This window comes from Cnephaeus nilssonii (assembly GCF_951640355.1).
Source record: "Cnephaeus nilssonii genome assembly, chromosome: 5".
NCBI classification, from domain to species: domain Eukaryota; kingdom Metazoa; phylum Chordata; class Mammalia; order Chiroptera; family Vespertilionidae; genus Cnephaeus; species Cnephaeus nilssonii.
In genome coordinates this window covers 18,055,589-18,074,932 of record NC_137076.1, presented here as the reverse complement: position 1 = coordinate 18,074,932, position 19,344 = coordinate 18,055,589, and the positions used below count along the sequence as shown (strand labels likewise).

The 19,344-nt window shown below is 58.0% G+C and overlaps 3 protein-coding genes across 4 annotated transcripts; 2 read left to right on the top strand and 1 right to left on the bottom strand.

The window, feature by feature from the left end:
• The first annotated feature begins 1,172 nt into the window (after positions 1 to 1,172).
• UBA52 (ubiquitin A-52 residue ribosomal protein fusion product 1) lies at positions 1,173 to 4,174 on the top strand. The gene is made up of 5 exons (XM_079772667.1): positions 1,173 to 1,239; positions 2,113 to 2,235; positions 2,434 to 2,520; positions 3,809 to 3,911; positions 3,986 to 4,174. Exons 2-5 carry the CDS (start codon positions 2,133 to 2,135, stop codon positions 4,077 to 4,079), a joined length of 387 nt encoding a protein of 128 aa, XP_079628793.1. The 5' UTR covers positions 1,173 to 1,239; positions 2,113 to 2,132; the 3' UTR covers positions 4,080 to 4,174.
• A 993-nt stretch (positions 4,175 to 5,167) lies between these two features.
• On the top strand, positions 5,168 to 7,806 carry REX1BD (required for excision 1-B domain containing). The gene is made up of 5 exons (XM_079772678.1): positions 5,168 to 5,295; positions 5,390 to 5,472; positions 5,823 to 6,027; positions 6,926 to 7,005; positions 7,603 to 7,806. The coding sequence occupies exons 1-5, from the start codon at positions 5,194 to 5,196 to the stop codon at positions 7,673 to 7,675; spliced, it is 543 nt and encodes a 180-aa protein (XP_079628804.1). The 5' UTR covers positions 5,168 to 5,193; the 3' UTR covers positions 7,676 to 7,806.
• Positions 7,807 to 8,124: 318 nt separating this feature from the next.
• CRLF1 (cytokine receptor like factor 1) lies at positions 8,125 to 18,272 on the bottom strand. 2 transcript variants are annotated; one of them, XM_079773367.1, is made up of 9 exons: positions 18,115 to 18,272; positions 13,296 to 13,577; positions 12,855 to 12,984; positions 12,520 to 12,689; positions 11,388 to 11,545; positions 11,134 to 11,302; positions 9,083 to 9,270; positions 8,947 to 8,994; positions 8,125 to 8,456 (listed from the first exon to the last, which is right to left on the bottom strand). In XM_079773367.1, the coding sequence occupies exons 1-9, from the start codon at positions 18,224 to 18,226 to the stop codon at positions 8,436 to 8,438; spliced, it is 1,278 nt and encodes a 425-aa protein (XP_079629493.1). In that variant the 5' UTR covers positions 18,227 to 18,272; the 3' UTR covers positions 8,125 to 8,435. The 2 variants fall into 2 exon arrangements, with proteins under 2 accessions (XP_079629493.1, XP_079629494.1); XM_079773368.1 differs by having other exon boundaries at positions 8,947 to 8,989.
• Between the last annotated feature and the right edge of the window lie 1,072 nt (positions 18,273 to 19,344).

Below are 19,344 nucleotides of genomic sequence, written 5' to 3'. Positions count from 1 at the left end.
ATAGTTTACCTCCTTGAATAACTCCTCCAGCTTTCACTTGCAGGGTAGGCTCCTCAGGGAACTGAGATGGTCCCCTTCCCCATTAGAAACTCAGAGTCCTTGAATCTTTGAAGCACTTGCTTTTGCCTGACCCAGAGGGGCGCTGGGAAGAGTTCAAAGAAATGAAGAGGTACGCTGCCAAACCCACAAGTAACTTCTAGGTCCTCACCTCTTTCATACGCCGGCCACTTTTTAGCCATCCGGGAGTCCGCTAGGTCTCACCCCATTTTCTTTTTTTTAAGTATAATATTTTTAAATTTAATATATTTTTATTGATTTCAGAGAGGAAGGGAGGAGAATCATTGATTGGCTGCCTCCTGCACGCCCCCTACTGGGGGTGAGCCTGCAACCCAGGCATGTGCCCTTGGCCGGAATCGAACCTGGGACCCTTCAGTCCACAGGCTGACGCTCTATCCACTGAGCCAAGCCAGCTAGAGCTAAGAATAATATTTTTAAATTGGTTTTAGAGAGACAGGGAGAGAAACATCCATGTGAGAGAGAAACATTGATTTGTTGCTTCTTATACGCGGGATGGAACCCACAACCTGGGCATGTTCCCTGACCCGAAATCCAACCAGCAAACCTTCTGCGCACAGCATATAGCTCAACCAAGTGAGCCACACCGGCCAGGACCCCACCCCATTTTCTTGAGCCGATGCACCAATCCTACCTGTTCTCCCTGCTCCCAGGCGCGCCGCCCTCAAATCCATCAGCGCACAGCCGCCAGAAAGTTTTAGAATAACTTGGCTCCGGGTGTTAGGTACCTACGTGGCTCCCAAAGGGTCCCAGGCCTTCTCCTACCTTTCCTGCTACACCCCCGCTTCCTATACCCGCAGACCCTCTGCTTAATGCCTCGATTTAGCACAAAAGTCTACTCCACCCAATAAGTACTCGAGTTCCCACATCGTCGGGTCTTCAGCCGACCCTGAAACAGCAGGGTAGGAACACCTGGTAAAAACACCTGGTAAAGTCCGGCAGACTTCTCAGGTGACCTGCGGCGGAAGTGCACACCCGGAAGCAGGTGAGCGACACTCCGGGCTTCGTTCTCCAGCACACAACTCGGCGGCGGGGCGGGGCACGACGCGCGGCGCGAATTGTGACGCACGCGCGTAGCGTACTCAGTGCGCAGGCGCTCTCGGAGGCGATTCGACGGTTTCCGGTTCCGCCGTCCTCTTTCTCGTCAACGAGGCGGCGGAGCAGGTTGGTGGTAGTGTCCGTGCGGGTCCGCGTCGTGTCGGGGTCGAGCGGGAGGTACGGGGCCGAGGCAGCGCAGGGGACGGTCCGAATCCGTTCGTGCGGGCCAGGCTCCGCGGGTCAGCTACGTAGCGCGTATTGGGCCAGCGTTCTGGTCCCCAGGAGGCGAACCGGCCTTTGGGAGAATGGCTTGCCCGCGCCGCCGGCTTAAGCTATTTGACGGGGCCTTGGGGAAGTTAATGGGTGGGATATTAAGCATGTAGCTTTTCCTCTGTACTTTAAAAATATTAAAACCTTAATTCCCACCCCCTAAGGAGGGTTCCCACCTATCTCCTTTTCTACATTTGTAAAGAAGAATCCGGTAGTGTCCATCTTGTAGGTGTGTTTTTTTGAAAATGAAAACAAATGCCTGTTTAAACAAGTGTGTGGCACCTGGTTGGCAGATAGGTTGGAGCAAAGCAAGAGATGTGGTCTAAGAAGTTTGGGGGTAGCTGAGAAGGAAGCCAGAGTGAGTATGAGCTATAGTTGGAGAGGAGAGGACCTGGAGGGGAATGACTATTAAGATGGGATTCCCACCCAAACTGCAGGAAGGGTACTTTGTAGAGATGTGGTTAGGGGTTAATGAAGGGGGCGGGGGGAGGGAGGATGGATTGATGGAACCTCCAGATCATGCTTGGGGAAAATGTGTAAGGCAAAATGGTGCCCTAGCCAGGTACTTCTCGTTGCATCTGCAGACTTGGAGGAATGGAAGGTTACAGGCACTGGGGTGGGCCTACAGTTGGGCTCCGTGAAGGCACAGCACTGGCAGTCAGGGCTTAAGCAGGCCAGCCCCCCAGCCCAAGATGCTCGGGCCTGACAGCACTCCCTACTTTGTTCCAGCCTCCCCAACAGACGCAGAAATGCAGATCTTTGTGAAGACCCTGACTGGCAAGACTATCACCCTTGAGGTTGAGCCCAGTGACACCATTGAGAATGTCAAAGCTAAAATCCAAGACAAGGAGGGTAAGTTTGGGTAGCTATGGGTGCTGAGGCCTTGCCAATGCTGTTTCTGCATAATTTCAGGAAGGCATTTTATCTCTATCTGGGTTTCCCTTCTGACAGATTGGGGTTAATGGTGGAGAAGGCGGGGGCGGAGGGGGACTAGGAGCTGCCAATAATGCTTGCCAGAGCCTCAGTAACTGAGTTTCTCTCAATCCCCAGGCATCCCGCCTGACCAGCAGCGTCTGATTTTTGCGGGCAAACAGCTTGAGGATGGTCGCACTCTCTCAGACTACAACATTCAGAAAGGTATTGAGTGTGTGTTGGCTGAACAGGGACCCATAAAACCTGGGGCCCAGGTGGAACATTGATGTCAGTGGTTTTTTTGGTTTTGTCTTTTTGTTTATTCTCACCGAGGATAGTTTTCCCCTTGGTTTTTAGAGAGGGGAAGGGAGGGGGAAGAGAAACTTTGATTGGTTGCCTCCCGCACCCACCCCAATCGGGGGCAGGAAAGGAACCGGAAAACCAGGTATGTGCCCCAGACTGGGAATAGAACCCGAGACCCTCCAGTGCTTGGCTGATGCTCTCACCATTGAGCAACACTGGCAAGGGCTGTTGTGTTTTTTTAAGCTTCACCTGAAGACATGCTTGTTTGGTTTGTTTTCTGTTTGTTTGTTAATCCTCACCCTGGGATATTTTTCCCATTGACTTTTAGAGTGGAAGAAGAGGGGTGGGAGGTTGTCGATCTGTTGCCTTGCCATACACACCCGAAACTTAATTATGTGCCCTGACCAGGAATCAAACCTACAGCCTTTTGGTGTAGGGGATGAAGCTCCAACCAACTGAGCCACAGTGGCCAGGGCAGAGGGGTATGGTCCTTAAGGTGAGGATCAGAGGAGGTGGGGAGACTTGCTTTTATAAGGTACTGTTTTCGTCCCTGGAAAAGGTCTCATGATTGATACCTGTGTTTCCAAATGGCAGTAGTTTCCCATGTTCTTATTCACCTTATCTTTCTCTCTCTTGTTAATCTTCACCCGAGGATATAGTTCTCATTGATTTTTAGAGTGGAAAGAAGGGGAGACATAGACATAGATGTGAGACACATGGATGCGGTTGCCTCCCGCACTTAACCTCGACGGGGGCTGGTGATCACGCTTGCAGTCCAAGAGCTGATTGGCTCTATCTACTGAGCAGACGGGCTAGGGCCACCTTTTCTTTTTTAAAATGTGTTTTGTTTTGTTTTGTTTAAATGTAACTACTATAAAGGAAATCAGTGTCACTCTTTGCAGCAACAAGCTTTAACTGTTCTGCCAAGCAAAAATAAAAGGTCAGCCTCACACCACTTAGAAATTACCTGTTGGGAATCCAGCTGGACAGCATTGTTGGCTTTTTCTTTTTTTTTAATTAGCAATAATCGTGCCTCGGATAACCTCATTGGCTAGATACTGCCACTGCGCAAAGCTATATTGGCATTTATTAGCCTCAGACTCTCTGAGCGCTGGTGTGGCCATCACACAAAGGCTCTATCCTGCATCTGCCGGCCAGGTGCTGGGCCCAGGGTGAGTCACTGCCTCTCCCCAACCCTCATTTCCTATAGAGTCCACCCTGCACTTGGTGCTTCGTCTGAGGGGTGGCATCATCGAACCCTCCCTCCGCCAGCTCGCGCAAAAGTACAACTGCGACAAGATGATCTGCCGCAAGTAAGCATGCTTGGGGGTGGGGCCTGGTGGAGAGGGGTCAGGTGCCCTGACCAATCCTTCCTTTCTCTGCTCAGGTGTTACGCCCGCCTGCACCCCCGTGCTGTCAACTGCCGCAAGAAGAAGTGTGGCCACACCAACAACCTGCGCCCCAAGAAGAAGGTTAAATAAGGCCCCTCCACCAATTCCTTGGGTCCACAGGGCAGCCTTCTACCTGAACCCTGTGATGCTGGGGCCTCAATAAAGTTTCTCTTTTGTTGACTGGAGCAGTAACTGGTGTCCATGTGGCTGGTCTGTCCAGTGGGAAAGGTGGCCAGGTGTGGGTATCGCCCTTAGGGACTCTGCTTTGTGAGTCCTTGCGTGTTCAGGTGTGGATGGGTTCCAGAAAGTTAGGAACACCCCACCTAGTGGAAAACATCTGTTCTCAGTTTTGAATCTTAGAAGCACTTGGGCCCCATTTGATGATTTTGGAGGGGTAAGCCTTTGTAGTTTTTCACAACTTTGAATGATGCTTCTGCAAATCAGGTGAGGGCTAGATGCCCTGAGAAGGCCATGCTTTCTTGGGACAATTGGGGCTTGGTGTATGTGACAACCCAGGCCTGGAAAATGTCTAAGAATAGCTGAGACCTGCAGTGCTAACTAATGCTGGAATCTTAGTCACTCCATATCTCAGTTCAGTTTCATCCCTCAAACTACCCCCTCCCCTCTCTGCGCCAGGTCACCACCATCTTCATGATCTTCCCATTTCCACCCCTGGAGAAGGAAGCGTCTCAGCTCAAACTGGTGAATCCAGCAGAAAGCTTGGAGGCCACCTAAGTGCTTAATATGAGGCCCTGTTGGCCTCACCCCTGCCCCAATACTCCTCCCTTCAGATTATGAGGTCTTATCACAGTCGAAAAAAGTCGTCTGGACCTACTTCTAATGTCAAGCTGTGTTGAAATCCCACTCTTGTCACAGCCTTGTGGGACTATATGATGAGATACCAGTTTTGTGTGAGGTCAGTATGTGGATGAAAGGAAATTGGTGTTGACATAGAATAATGAAATGCCTACAAATCCAGAGATAGCCTTGCTATGCTATACATTCAAGAGCAAATGAAAGAAAGCAGAACAAGGGTGGGGTGGGGGTAAGTTGTCTGGCCTGAGAAGTCCCCCGTCTTCAGTCTCCCTGCTCCGGGGGTTTCCCGTTTGGCCAGCCACTGGCTGAGATCCAGAGGCCTCCGGGCCTACAGGGGGCGCTTATCGCAGCAGAGCAGCCACCCAGGCGTGGCCAGGGCTGAGCAGTCATGATAACCGCCAAGGCCGAGGCTGAATCAGCGGTCCCCACGGTGCCCGAAACTGGGGCAGTCAGAGGAGACCCAGAGCTCGAGGAACCGACGTGGCCTTGGGTGAGCCCGGGGCCCGAGCAGGAACGGGTGCGGGGCGGGTGGTACAGGTTCGGGAGCGCCGGCTTTATGCCCAGCCATGTCCCCTGCTCCGTAGAAAGATGCCCCGATCCGGGCGCTGGTGCAGCGCATCCACCAGTTGCAGGCTGAGCGTGCGCAGGCCTTCCGCCGCCTGGAGGAGTAAGTGGCAGCGCCGGGGTCGCAGGGTTCAGTCCCCTTCCTGCTCCGGAGGTAGGCGTGCCCGGGGCCAGAGCTGCGTCCCCGTGCAGCTTGCTGGGGCCCAGGCGGGGTGGGGTTTGCGAGATGACTCAGGGTGTATCTCCACTTCCCCAGATCCCCACCCAGCGGGGGGTGTCTCCCTTCCCCAAGCGCAGCGGAGAGTGTCTTGGGTTCCTCTGCAGGAATCATCGTCCAGGGACACTTTGTGAGGGTCCAGGGACACTTCGTGGGGGGTAGGGCTTTCAGGTGGCCGATGCGGGTGCAGGGCCTGTGAGCCTGGAGGCGTAGCCTCAGTACCCACCCTGCCGCAGAGGCCACCACCAGTACCTGCGCAGCGGCCCGCCCTACGACTTCCCGAGCTACCGGATCACAGTGCACGAGGTGACCCAGGCCTTCGCCGCTGCCTCCAGGGAGGTGCTGGCGGTGGAGGCCGAGCTGGCCGGCCCTAGAGCGCAGCCGCTGCTCGCGGGCCACGTGCGAAGCCTACAACAGCTGGAGCAGACACGCCTGGCTACGGTGAGGCCCTGCCCCACCCCCTACTCTAAACGGAATCTCTCCCTCGGCGGCCTGCTGGGTCCACTCTGGGCCACGTGGTCGAAAGGCCAGATGATTCCAGTCCCTGTTCCTGGAGTCCCAGACCCACCCCACCTCAATCTTCCACTAAGGCTTCATTTGAGATTCTCCGACCTCCTGGTCTCCACCTGTCCGCAGGGTTTCATTCCAGGATTTTAGTTCCAGAACATGTCCATTCATCCCAGTCCCTGCTCCCAGAGTAATGCTGTCCTGGATGACCTGCACCCGCCCCCACAACGCTCCTCCCCTCTGGCTATTCTTAATGCTTCAGGTCCAGTCCTCAACTCCCTGCATATGGGGCAATGTGGGTTTTTCAGCTCCCTGCCCCACCCCCTCCCCAAGTTACCCTAGACCCTAGCCTAGGTTCTGGACCTTCTCCTTCCCTAGGGTTCCAAGGCCTGGGTACTCTGCCTCTATAGCCAGTCCTACTGAGATACACTATTCCCAGGCTAAGTCCAGTCAAAGCCACATACATATCACGTTCTACACAGGGATTTCCAGATCACCCACACTTGCTTTGAACATCCCAGTCCTAGTATAGGTTTCTGGCCTACTTCTACCCTGGGATTATAGCATCCGCAGACCCCCAAGACCATGAGGCCCCACCTCCTGTGCCCCTGCAACCAATACCTGGCTGACTGCTAGTCCCACCCCATGCCAAGGTGCGGCCTGCCCAGGTCTCTAAACTGAATCCCAGGATCCTCCTGAGCAAAACACCGCCCTGGCCCCAACCCTTTGCTGCTTTTCTCGTTGTCTTTTCCTGATGTGTGTGTGGGAGGGCAGGGGTGGCCTCTGCCTGCAGTGATATCCTCCCTGCTGCCTCCCCTCACCCCTGCACCAGGTGGCCCTGCTGCAACTGATGGGGGCACAAGAGCTCACAGGGCAGGAAGACACCCTACAGTTGCACCAGCTGAAGATGAAGTGAGTGCCTCTTCCCAGTGGGCTGGCCATACCTGATTTGCACATGGTCCAGGTGCACACTCCCAACCAAGTATGCCCTAGGGCTGGCACTGTCAGACCCTGTGGGTGTGCACACTGGAGTTCCCACCTGGTGGCTCCCAGACACACAGCACATTCCCCTAGTGCACACACCCTCCCATTTCCATACCAGACTCACTATTCATTTCTGGGACAGCTGCACATCTCAGACACACCCATCCCACTCATGTGGCTGGACTTACAGCTTGGACACGGTCACCCAGACCCCACCAAGGACAAACCTGCACATTCCTGCCCTCACCCCCCAAACACACCCCGTCGACATGTGCCACAGTCACATTATACACCCTCCTGATGGCACACACCCACCCAAGATGGCCTTTTCTCTCTGCCCACTGTGACCTACAGACCTACCCCTGCTCCCAGGCACCCAAATGGCCCTCCTGGCTCCTAATGCTACCTAGAAGCTTGGTGGTGGGCAGGAGGGCCCAGGGCTTGCCACAGCCCCCTCAGAGCTGCGCAGTGGAGGCCAATTTGCCCCATCTGGGTTTTATTTATAGTTCCCATCCACTTTTATAGGGTAACTAAAACCATGGAAGCCATCAGCGAGGTTCTCCAGGACCTCAGGTTTGATGCAGAATCTGCTGAGTGATGGTGACTCCCCAGGGACCCGCTGAGGGAGATGGGAAATGAGTCAGGTGGCGCCCAGCTCTGACTGCTAGGCTGGACAAGGTGGAACCTCACCGGGCTGTTGACCTTCCCCCTCCGTGAGGCCACCTCACCTCCCCAATAAAGAAACCTTCATCTGCAACTGCTCTACTGTCTCTGCATCTTGGAGTGCTGGGGTGTGTGTACCTGTTGAGGGGGCCCACAAAGGCAGGAATGGAGGGTGGAAGACTCCCTCCCCCAAGACTGATGAAACTCTGGTGTTTTCAATCACATTCTCCAAGGAGTTTAGAACCAGATAGTTCCAATCCTGGAGAGAGAGAATCTGAAATTCTGGGAAAATTTCAATTGCAAAGGGTCATTAGAAGTCCTCATGCTCCCCTACAGTCCCCATCCCAGGCCTCTGTAGCCCCAAACTCACCTTCACAATCAGGGAACCTAAATAGCTCGTTTATTTAAAAAGATTCTTTGGGAGGATTCTGGTGAGGGAATTAATAACTCCTCTTCACCCTCAGCCCTGGTAGGAGTCCTGGGCAGCTTTGCCAACCTACACACATACACACACCCCACTGGGTGCACCCAAGGGTGGCCTCACATGGAGGCCAGAGATGTGATCCTTGAAGCTCAAAGTGCCCACTCCAGCTTCTGCCAAGGGTGCCTGGGCACCGTGAGGTGAGGGTATAGAGGTGGCCCAGTCTGGTTGCAGTCCTGGGTCTCCACGAAGCAGGGAGGGCAGCCTCCAGCCCCTAGAGCTTATCTGGCAGGACCTGCAGGCAGAGGTGAGGCCAGACTAAGCAGGGGCTGCTACCAGGTGTCAGCACTACAGAGCAATTTAGGAGTCCCCTTTACCCCCCGCAACCCCCCTGCCATTCAGGTCCTGGCCGGCCCTTCCACTTTCAGCTGGGTGACTTTGGGCAGGGTACTGCCTCTCCCTGGGCCTTGGTTCCCCATTTAAAAAGTAAGAATATCTATCCCAGGGGGGTGTTCTGCAGATAAAGCCCTTGGCAAAGGCCCAGCATGCAGTAGGCGCTCAAACATGCTAACTTGGACCAGTATGCTCATTCCTGAGGATGACGTTCCACTTTGGACATTTCCAAGGAGTTGGGTGCTTACTAGGTTAAAAGCCACAGGGCCAGGCACACTTGATGCTAAGTAAATGCTGATAGATAAAACAAGAATGAAAGGGGGAGTTCACAGCCTCTTGGCCACCCGGAAGGCCCAAGTCTTCCTATAGCCCACCCACCTGGGCCCCCTTACCTCTCGCCGAGCTGCGTCTGCCCGAGGGCAGGATCCCCTCGTCCTGTGCTTGTAAGGAAGGAGGCGGTGTCGGGGGCTGCGCACCCACCTCCCCACCCCACCCCTCATCCCTTGCCCACGGGTCCCTCCTTCCTACCTGGTTTCGGGTCTTGTGCGACTTCTGCATCCAGGCTCTCCACTGGTCGTAGAGGCGGAAGCTGAGGTTCGAGCAGTACGCGTGCTTCTTGAGCCAGCCCAGGAACTGCTTGAGCTCGCGCCGTACGGGCCCCGAGCTCGGCTCCCCACCCCGCGGTTCGCACGCCCCGCCGCCCGGGCCCGGACGCTCTGTTGGGGGTGAAGCGGCAGCGTGAGGGCGCGCCCGACAGAGGGCGCGCGCGGACAGTGGAGGGAGGGTCCCTGCGCGGTGGACCGCGTTCCCCTCGGGCACCTCCCCCCATTTCCCCGAGACCGCGTCCTCCCCACCGCCCAGCCCAGCTGCGCCCCTGAGGAGGTGGGGGGTAGGGAAAGGAAGGGGCTCCTCCTCCACATCTCCTCCAGGAACCCGATTCCTGTGGTCTGAGCCAGGTGTGAGTGGAAGGGGCTGGGGGAGAAGGTGAGAGGCCAAGGCCGGAGGGATGAGACCGAGCAGGGGGCAGAGAAAGGGAGAGAGATACAGAGGCAGAGACTGAGAGATGGGGACAAGGAGAGACAGGAGATGCAGGGAGGACCAAAGCCATGGGGTCAGCCAAGGAGATTCAGAGGGGGGGGGGCGTGTGAAGAAAGTGGGGGAACAGGGAAACAAAAAGACAAGAAAGACAGACAGAGGGGAAGAGAGTGACAGACAATCCTAAGGAGACAGCCCCTGGGAGTATGAGCCAATGGGACCGGGAGCGGGTGGGAGGGCCAGGTGGGAGGGCCGCCTGCGAGTCCAGCTGCTGGACTCCGCCAGCCCTGAACAGGCCGGCGGATAAGGACATCGGCCTCACGTCATAAATAACACAGGGGACCCGCTGACAGGCCCTGGCACAGCCCAGGCCCCTGCTGGCCTCCCCCAGCCTCCCCAGCCTCCTCTGCAGACGCAGCCGCCTGCTGGCTGCCGTGCAAGAATCGCAGGTGCTGGGCACGAGCAGGGGCCAAGGCTCAGCCCCTCCCAGTCATGCTAGCTCCCGCCCATCCCAGAACCTGGAGGGCCCCACATTGGGGGCTGGGGAGCTGGCTGGAGCTAGGCTCTGCCCCTCCCAGGTTCTGAGACCCTCTCTGGGCCTCGGTTTCCCCATCATCCCAGGAGTGAGCATGGGCCTGATTTTCCAGCAAAATGAGTTTAGATCCCTATATGATCTTGGGGGCTGGCTAAACTTACTGAGGCCAAAGTGTCCTCATCTGAGAAAAGGAGGCCTACCTTGGGGTGAATCCATGGGGGGGGGGGGGGAGAGCAGGGGACGGGGGCCTTTGGTAGTGCTCACAATGAGGGCACTTTTCACGGGTTATCATATCTCAATAGTCTATACAAGTCTGAGATAGGAATCATTATCATCCCCACTTTCCAGATGGGTAAGCTGAAGACAGACATTTCAATGAACAGATTTCATATCATTTCACAAAGGAGAGAAAGGAGGTCGGTGGGCTCAGAGGAACCCCAGATGGCCAGGGGAGCCAGACCCAGGACCCTGATCACTCCCAGCCCCCTACCTGAGTCAGAAGGGGAAGCTGAGGCCCATCAGAGGGAGAGTTGGCAGCCCATCAGCCTTGGAAGCAAGGGTCTCAAACTCACTTGCCCTTAGGGGCTGGGGAGGGGGTACAGGTTGGTGAAATGGGCCAGTTGGGGATGAGGCAACTTGAAAGACAGGACCCGGCATGAAGGGGCAAGCCTTTGCTAATAGGGGCTGTGGCGCAATGCTGGCTGTGTCCTGTTACATTTTCTAGACAATTTTTCTAGGGAATATAGGATTTTTTTTTTGTTGTTAAAACATCCTGTTTTTAAATGTCTGCAAGTAGATAAAAAAAATCTTTGGGTATTTGTGTGTGTGTGTTTTGTTTGTTTTTCAAATAACAGGTGAAAGAAAATAGATCCAGGGGCCAAATTCAGCCCTGGGGCCACCAGTTTGGGACCTCTACTTTCCTGGAAAAACAAAACAAGAAAACAGAAGCCCAAGCCCAGGCTGGTTCAGGGCTGGTCCCATAACCACCCAACCATGTTGGGGTGCTCACCACTGCGGGGGGTGGAGGCAGCGGTAGGGTGGCTCCACTCGCTCCAGATCCCTGCCTTCTTGGAGCCGTAGATGCCAAAGGGGTTGCAACGCACTTGCACGAAGTAGACGGTGCCTGGCTTCAGGCCCGCCAGGCGGCACGAAGTCTGATTGCTCACGTCGTCCACCACCTGGGCGGCAAGGGCAGGGTCAGAGGCCAGGGCAGGGGGCCAGGGCGGGGGCGGGGCCAGGGCCAGGGCGGGGCGGGGTGGACACCTTCCAATCCACACTATCCTCCACGCGGTAGCGGATCTGGTACTTGGCTTGGAAGAGGAAGTCCTTGAGGGCGGGCGGGGAAACCCAGCGCACGCTCAGCTGGTCCTCCAGGCCCCCAACTCGGCTCACGTGCACATCGGGCGGGGGATCCGTGGTCACTGCCAGGCGGGGTGGAACAGGGCTTAGTCATGGGCCCCTGGGACCTGGCTGGCCCCCCTCTGGGTTCAAATCCCAGAGCATGTGGCTTAGGTGGCACCTGCTTCCGTTCTCCTCCCCCTTCCCCCCCTCATCCCTCCCCTCCCCCAGGATGGTGGATTACATTAGACAATATTCAGGAAACACTCAGCGCCTAGAAGCACTCAATTAATGTTAGCTGTTATCACCATTATTATCTGTGACAGGAGAAACATAATCCTATCTTCAGGGAGTTCTGTAAAAGCAGACACTGCCTGGCTGATGATATTATTATTATTATTCCCAGGAGGCCAGGGGACCATCACCACACCCCTCCGGCACCTTCCCACCTTACAAAGGTCCTCAGTATGCTGGGTGCAGAGGGACAACTGAAGCTGAGAACATGCCCACCGCAGCTTCAAGACTTAAGGAAGCGAAGCGGGAAGGCTGGGGTGGGGGTGGCTCCAAGCCAGGATGGATCTGGGATCCTTCTGGGGGCCCTGTGGGAAGCAGGGAGAGCTGGCTCTCTCCCTGAGGCCTTGGTGAGGGGCCGAATGGGTTAAGACACAGGCCTGCTCCGGGCTGAGAAACACCCTAATTAGATTAAGCCCAATTCTGCTGCAGATCATCCATTTCCTGCCTCCTGCCTGCCCCCCCACCCCACCCCAGCTCCAGACTGTGGCTTCCTGGGGTGCCTCAGACCTGGACAGCCCCTCCCAGGTGGGGAGTGAGGTCCCTCTGGCACACCTGGGCTTCGAGGAGGAGGGGGGCCAGGCCAGGTGTTCTCAGCGGAGTGGAACTCTCCTGGCTGATTCAGGGGGCTAGAGACTGATGGGTACTCCCTGTCCCAATCAGCAGGTTTGGACCAGAGATGCAGCCATGACTGGGCTTGCGGGGGGGGGGGGGGGGGGGGCTGCGGGGGGCGGGGGAGGGAAATCCCCCCTGGGAGGTGCCTCACCCACATCCAGGATGTCCAGTGTGAGCACATCTGAGCGGGCCGAGCCCAGCCTGTTGGTGGCTTCCACCCAGATCTCGTAGGGGGTAAAGAGGGCCAGGTCCTTGGGGATGTGGCAGGAGTGGGGTCCCACCGTGTGGTACTCCTCACATGTGTTGTCCTGCCCATACCACCTGTGGGGGCAGGGGGGTGAGGACACATGAGGGTCCCTTAGGGGCCTCAGGCCTCACTAGGGCAGTCCCAGAGTACAGACAGAACACTGAGCTCAGAGGGCAGCCAGGCTTGGCAAATGCCTCACAGCCAGGCTGAGATACATGTCACCAAGGGCCATCACCAACCTCAGCTTGTACTTCAGGGAGTAGTTCGTGTGGAGGAAGGTCTCCCCATGGGCCCCCGGTGTCCAGCGGCATGTCAGGTCCTTCATGTTCTTGGACCAGCAACTGATGTTGAAGGGTTTCTCTGGGGGCACTGAGGAGAGGGTGCAGGGGCTGAGGGTCTGGACTGGCTGTGGATAGGCAGAGGAGCTGCTGGTCGCCAGCCAGCCCCACCTCAGAGTGGAAGGAGGGCGGACAGTGGGTGTTGGCATGACCCCTTGCGTGAGTTCTCTTGGGGACCATGGGGGGAGGGTCTCCAGGTTTTCATTCCCACCCAAAAGCCCATACCTCTCAAGTGTGCATGCCCACCATCCAGCCCTGGGCCAGAGGGCCCATGTTCCATGCCCCTTTAGGGGGAGATGCTGCTCCCAAAAGCTACCCCTGAGCGTCCTGGGGGCCACTTACGGCCAACATAGAGGCAGGAGCCCGCTAGGATGCTGCCGTCTTGAGCGTGGCACACGAGGTTGTCCCCCGACTGCTGCCTGGATCCGTTGAGGTTGGCCAAGGCGAGGGCCAGGGTGGAGGCGTTGAGTATGCGGGAGAGCTCGGGGGGCAGGCGGCGCCCATTTAGGGTCCAGTAGAGGCCCTCTGCAGTAGGGCCCTGCGGGTCCCCGTGCACTGAGCACGTGGCCTGCAGGGAGGAGCCGATGAGGAGTGTGGGGTCCTGGGGACTGATCACAGCCGTGTCTGGGGTCAGAGAAGAGGGCCTGTCAGGCCTGGGATAGAGCTGCCCTGAGACCACCATGCTAGGACCTCCAGGATTCATGACAAGCCTGCAAAGGAGCTCTTTCCTATTGCTCTCCTTTTACAGATAAGGAAACTGAGGTTCAGTGATAATTCATTCAAGCCACTTCATCACTGACCAACTGAAGGTTCTGAGTGGTTACAAACCTCAGACGGAAATGCCCACTCACATTCAAGTAATTCTTGCTCTGCATATAGTTCTGGAAAACCCTACACTTTGCTTTTAAAAAAAGGTTTATTTTAGGCCTGAGGGTCTCCCACACAGTAGGGGGAATTCCCTATGAAAATCCTGCTCTTTTATAGGTTAAAAAAATAAAAATAAAAACAAGACTCTTGAGAGATTAAGCCCCCCCCACCCCCCCTGCCTAAAGTCACTGACTGAAAGAAGGGCATACTATTCAAACTCACATTTGTCTGTCTCCAAAGTCCTACTCTGTGTTGGAATGGGAGGTGGCTGGGCAAGTTCTAGACCCCCAACCACCACTCAAAGGGACTTGACTCAGCCCCTTAACTCAATCTGTCCTTTGACTCATTTTTCCGAATCTGAAAAATGGGAACAAGAAAGTTCCTGGTCCCCAGGTCCATTATGATGATTAGATTCTGGGAAATGACTTCCCAAACTGGGTTCTGTGAGCTGGGTGCTGAGCGCTGGGCCTCAGGGATGAAGTGATTGATGCCTCTCCTCCTGCTGGCCATTGGGGGTAGCCCAGGGCTCCCTTTTCTGGAAATCAGAACCTAAGAGGAGATTGTTTTACCCACAGGGAAACCAAGAGCCAGAGAAGCGGGTGGGTACTTACAGTCCAAGCCCCTGAAACCCCTCCCGGAGTCTCAGTCTCTCTACCTGGGAAGTAGGCATCAAAGTGTCAAACACATGCAGTTGTTTGAAAGGAGTGAAAATACTGTCATCAGGTCAGCCCTGTGGGACCTTTAAGCCAGGCTGACCTGGGTTCGAATGCCCTCAGCTCGCTGTGGAAATTCGGTCCAGGCACTTCACATCTCTGAGTCTCTGGGAAGGAGCCTCTCTCTCCACCGAGAGCAGTTAGTTGTGGGGACTCATTCACTCACTCGTTCAATCCTTCCTTTATTGATCACCTACAGTGTGCCAGGAGCTGGGGGCACCATGGTGACCAAGATACCCAAGACTCCGGCCCTGGTGGGCCTTGAATCCAAGAGAGCAGCAGGAAAAATAGAAAACACAAATAAATATCTAAGAGAAGAAATAGGGAGAAAGTAAAGCACCAGTCATTAGTGCAGCTCAATGGCCCAGGAGGCCTGTCTAGGGAGGTGAGACCTGAATAAAGTGAAAGAAGTAGCCAGGAAAAATATGTGGGAGAGAGTATCCAGGCAGGGGAGCAGCAAGTACAAAAGTCCTGGGGCAAAAATAGTAGGAAATTAGGTCTGGGAGGTCAGCAGGGGACTGACTGGCAGGGAATATTCCTGGGTTCTGAAGGGGGTGGGGTGGGGGGAGGGGAGTGATTAACATTTTTAAAAGATCCCCAAGCAACTGTAAGAAGGACTGCAGGGGGCAGGGGGGCAGGGGGGCAGAGGGGAGAGCAGCCCAGCTTCCTTGAGATGGCAGCCCAGGACAGGATGATCCTGGCCCCCTGGGATGCCCCCTCCCCCACCCCCCCCCAAAGCCAGCGGCTGCCTTGTGTTGGCCTTCGCTGCCCCAGATGGGAGAGGTGGGGTGGACACGGTTCCAGGGGCCAGCTCTGACAATTTTCTGGGGCAAACTTGGCTTGAAGGCCATGTCTTGCTAGAGCCTAGAATCACAGTTGCGTTTGAGGCTTGGCCCAGGGCTCTCCGGAGGTCTCAGCATCCGTGCGAAGGAGCCGGCAGAGCGGGCCAGAGCCGAGGAGGCGGGGTTGGGGGGGGCAGGGGGCCGCCCGCCCCGGAGGTCCCAGGCAGCCAGCCGCTAGCTAATTCGGAATTCCTCCGGCATGAACTCGGGCGTGCCAGCATCTCTGCCCCGGCCCACCCACCACTTCCTGCCTGCCCCCACCCCCAGCAGGGTGGGAGGCAGGGCCAGGCCAGGCCTGCCCAGACCCAGACCCACTCCTCGGGGAATGGGTTACATCCCTCCTGCATCCCCCCCTCCCATATTCACAGCCTGGTCAGGAAAGGGCTTTCTGGGGGGTCCTGGCCAGGGGGCATTGCCCCTCTGCCACACCCGCCTGGCCTGAACTAGTGTTGCCCGCCTGCCAGCAGCTGCAGCTGCCCTCCAAGGGCTGGGCGGGGGACGGGGCGAGAGGGCAAGGCCAGGCGGGCCTGGACAGGCCAACCCCCCGCCCCCCCGCAGCTCCAGTAGGAAAGGTCAGAGGGAGGCCTTCTCCTCCTGGGACGTGGGTGCCAATTCCAGCTGGAGCACCTGGGCAATTGTTTTTCCCTCTCCAGTTCTCAGTTTCCTCTTCCATAAAATGGGAGGAAAATATATTCTACCTGCTGGGGAGATTAATGAGATGAGATCAAGAGGTCCAAAGTGCCTAGGAACTATTAGGATTAAAGCCCCTCCCAATTCTGGGGTCAAGGCTGGCTCTGCACTCCCCAAATAATGGGCCAAGGCACTCAGGACCGGGGTGCACACATTCCGAGGGGAATAGCCCATGAAGTTGGGGGGCCCTTGGCCTGATTTGGGGGCCTCCTAGAAGGCTCCCCAAAGCAGATCCCTGGGCTAGTCTTTTGGACAGCCTTCCCACCCTCCATCCCGGTCTCCATGCCGTTCCCGCAGAGCTGAGGCCTTTAAAAGTTTTTTCCTTCCCCACTTCCCAATCTGGAGCCACTGCTGTTATTAAAAAGGAACACCATGTGTTTTAAAAGGGAAAAGTGTGAGATTCTCTGCAAGCAATACAGGAGGGTGGCCTCCATCCTGGGGTCCCTACAGGGGTCCCCATCTCCCATCCCACTGGTACCTGCTGACACTTTACAACCCACCCGCCTGCTGGTCTGGTCAGGTGCTAAGATACACCGTAAGTAGAAACATATTGCCAAGGTGTGAGAATCTTTTATTTAATTTCTTCCCCTTAAAGAAAAAACTCACGCACAACACACACACACCCCCCACCCCACCACCACCACCACTTTCCCTGCTGCTCTACAGGCTGGGAAACAAAGCCTGCCATGAACACTGGCACTCAAGGCATCAGGGACCTGGGGAGGGCCTGGGGCCGCCACTCACCTGCCCAGGCAATCTGGACTGCGAGGTTTTCGGCAAATTCCCCTAGAGGGTGCCCAGACCCTGCCCTCTCTGGAGGAGCGCTGCAGTTGAGCCTGCAGATAGCTCTTGGCAGTGTGGGGCGACCTGGCGGCAGTGTGTGTCCACCTGGGACAACCTGTGTGTGTGGATGGGTGTGTGGAGTGACTATGCGTGTCCAGGGCAGCTGTGCCTGTGTATGCGTTCCTGTGTTCTATTCCTTAAGGGATAAGTGTGTGACCATGAAAGTGTGTGTGCCAGGGATGGAATGTGTGTGCGCCCCGATGGTGTGCGAATGTGCATCTGGGATGCAGTGTGTGCGTCTGAGGGCGAGGGTGATGGGCCACAAGCCAGTGTGTCTTTGTGTGTCTCTGGGTGTGTCCTAGAATGGGTCTGGATATAGAGACTGTGTCCTGGAGGGGGTATGCATGTTGTGGAGGACAGAGAGTGCTTTCGGCAGGCCAAGAGCTCCCGTCGGGGGCGGGGGTCTTGGCCTGCCAGGTTGTGGGTTTGCGGGGAGGGAGAGGGGGGCCCACCCAAGGCTGAGCCCGCGGTGCCCGGACTCACTGGCTCCCGATTCCTCTCCCTCTCACCCCACTGGCTCACAAAGATTTCTCTCGCTGGAGGCTACCAGCCCGACGCAGCCGAGCCGGGAACGGTTCTCAGCGGACCCGGTGGCTGAAACTCCGTGGACCCCCGCGAGCAATGTCCCGCTGGGGGAGGGCGGCGGCGCCGGCCCGCGGAGAGGCGCGTCCCCGGGGACCCCGGGCCGCGCGCCAGGCGGCCAGAGCCGCCCCCCTCCCGCCCCGCCTTCCTCGCGGGGCTCATCCCTCCACCGGGGGCGGGAGGGGGGTGCTCGGGGCCGGCACCCAGCGCATTTTCCGCGTGCGCCCCCGCCCAGGATCCGTGCCCCGCGGTCTCCGCGGCTCGGAGTCTGCGGACGCTGTTGCGTGCGCCCGCCGAGTCCCAGCATGCAGAGGGTCCCAGTACGCGGGCCCCCCAAACTCCGGGGGGCCAGGCCGGGCGTCTGGGGCCGGGCCGGACGTCTTCGGCCCGGCGGCCCAGGTAAGGCCTCGGGCGCGAAAGCTGGACCCTCGGGCCAGTGGACTGCTGCGCTGTGCGCCCCGCAGGTGAGGGCGCCCCGAGGGCCGTGCCGGGGGCGCCTTCCTTTGTTCCCGGGCCGTCCAGGTGGCGCCTGCGCTCCCTTCCCTCCCGCCCCCCCGCGGCTCCCCCCAGGGCGCACGCTCTCCGCCCAGGCGGGAAGGGGGGAGCAGGGCGCTGGGTACTCACGGGCTCCTGATCCGTCTCGCGGAGCCCCGAGGACGCAGAGAAGCAGTAGGGGCAGCAGCGGCGGCGGCCGCCGCGCGGATTGGGCGGCGGGGCCCAGGCGGCCGGCGGGCATGGGGCCGGCGCTGCCGGGGGCGCGCGGCGGGCAGCGGCGGCGCGGGGCACGGGAGGGCGAGGACTGGGCAGCCCGCACGTCTCTGGGCGCGGGCGCGGAGGCCAGAGCAAGTCTGAGCAGCCGAATTGACAAGGCGCTAATGCGCCGCTGGCCCCGCCCGGCCCCGCCCCCGGCCCGGGGTGGGGGGGAGTGGCGGCCCCGCACCGGCTTCTCCGCCGCCCGCCTGCCCGCGGGCACCGCGCGCCCCACCCGTCCGGCCTCCGCCCTGCCGCACACCGCGCGCTCTCTGTCCCGCGGCCCAGAACCCCCCTCCCGCCCAACCCCTAGCAGCCTGGGACCTTCCATTCGAACCCAGCCAGTTCTAGGTTCCCCACCCTACCCCCAGTGTAGGACCTGGCGCCCCCACTCCGTTTCCATATTCCCGCACACTTCTCTGCACCCTGCTCTCAGCCTTGTGCCCCTTCAATGTCCCCTGTGGCCCTCAGCCCTGACCGCTCCTGTCCCCGCAATCGTCTGTTTCAGGCTGCACCACAGCTTTGGTCCCGTCACCCCACTGAGTGGTCCCTGAGCCCCGCCCGCTTCCACCTCCAGTCCCCCTTCCTCCCCAGGGGCCTGAAAGTCGCTCCCTACTCGCCCCCACGCCACCCGCGGCGTGCGCGTTCTATCCGCCTGGGCCCAGCGGACCCCCTCTCACTGCATCCTGCCTCTCCTCCGTCCTCACGCCAACCTCCGGCCCAGGCTTTGCTGGAGGGAAAACGCAGAAAAAGCTGGAAGCACGGAGTCCCTGGCACTCATTCTGGCTCTGTAGTCCCCCCTCGAGCGGGATGGGGCTGAGGTTCCTCAGGGGGTTTGGGGGCCTCAGGAGGGAGCTCCTGCGTGGGCAGACAGGGGGATGGGCCCCTGCGGGAGCGGGGACGCGGCCCTGTGCGGGTCCTGCCCGCTGGCAGAAACGATGCCCAGGAGGAGAGCGGCGAGGAGGCCCCCCAGACTCATTGACACCCCCCACGGAAAAATCCGCTCAGCGGCCCTGCGGGTGGGGTGCGCCACGCAGTGAGTAATCGCTCCGGCGGCCGCCGCCCGCTGACTCCAGGTAACGCAGGCTGCCGGGAGCGATGCGA

Coding starts and splice junctions, on each gene's coding strand:
- UBA52 (XM_079772667.1), top strand. CDS start 2,133: ATGCAGATCTTTGTGAAGACCCTGACTGGCAAGACTATCACCCTTGAG. Junction 2,236..2,433: donor TAAAATCCAAGACAAGGAGG/GTAAGTTTGGGT, acceptor CTCAATCCCCAG/GCATCCCGCCTGACCAGCAG. Junction 2,521..3,808: donor AGACTACAACATTCAGAAAG/GTATTGAGTGTG, acceptor CATTTCCTATAG/AGTCCACCCTGCACTTGGTG.
- REX1BD (XM_079772678.1), top strand. CDS start 5,194: ATGATAACCGCCAAGGCCGAGGCTGAATCAGCGGTCCCCACGGTGCCC. Junction 5,296..5,389: donor AGGAACCGACGTGGCCTTGG/GTGAGCCCGGGG, acceptor CCTGCTCCGTAG/AAAGATGCCCCGATCCGGGC. Junction 5,473..5,822: donor GCCTTCCGCCGCCTGGAGGA/GTAAGTGGCAGC, acceptor ACCCTGCCGCAG/AGGCCACCACCAGTACCTGC.
- CRLF1 (XM_079773367.1), bottom strand. CDS start 18,226: ATGCCCGCCGGCCGCCTGGGCCCCGCCGCCCAATCCGCGCGGCGGCCG. Junction 13,578..18,114: donor GCGAGACGGATCAGGAGCCC/GTGAGTACCCAG, acceptor CTCTGACCCCAG/ACACGGCTGTGATCAGTCCC. Junction 9,271..11,133: donor TGCCTCCACCCCCCGCAGTG/GTGAGCACCCCA, acceptor CACCCCCAACAG/AGCGTCCGGGCCCGGGCGGC.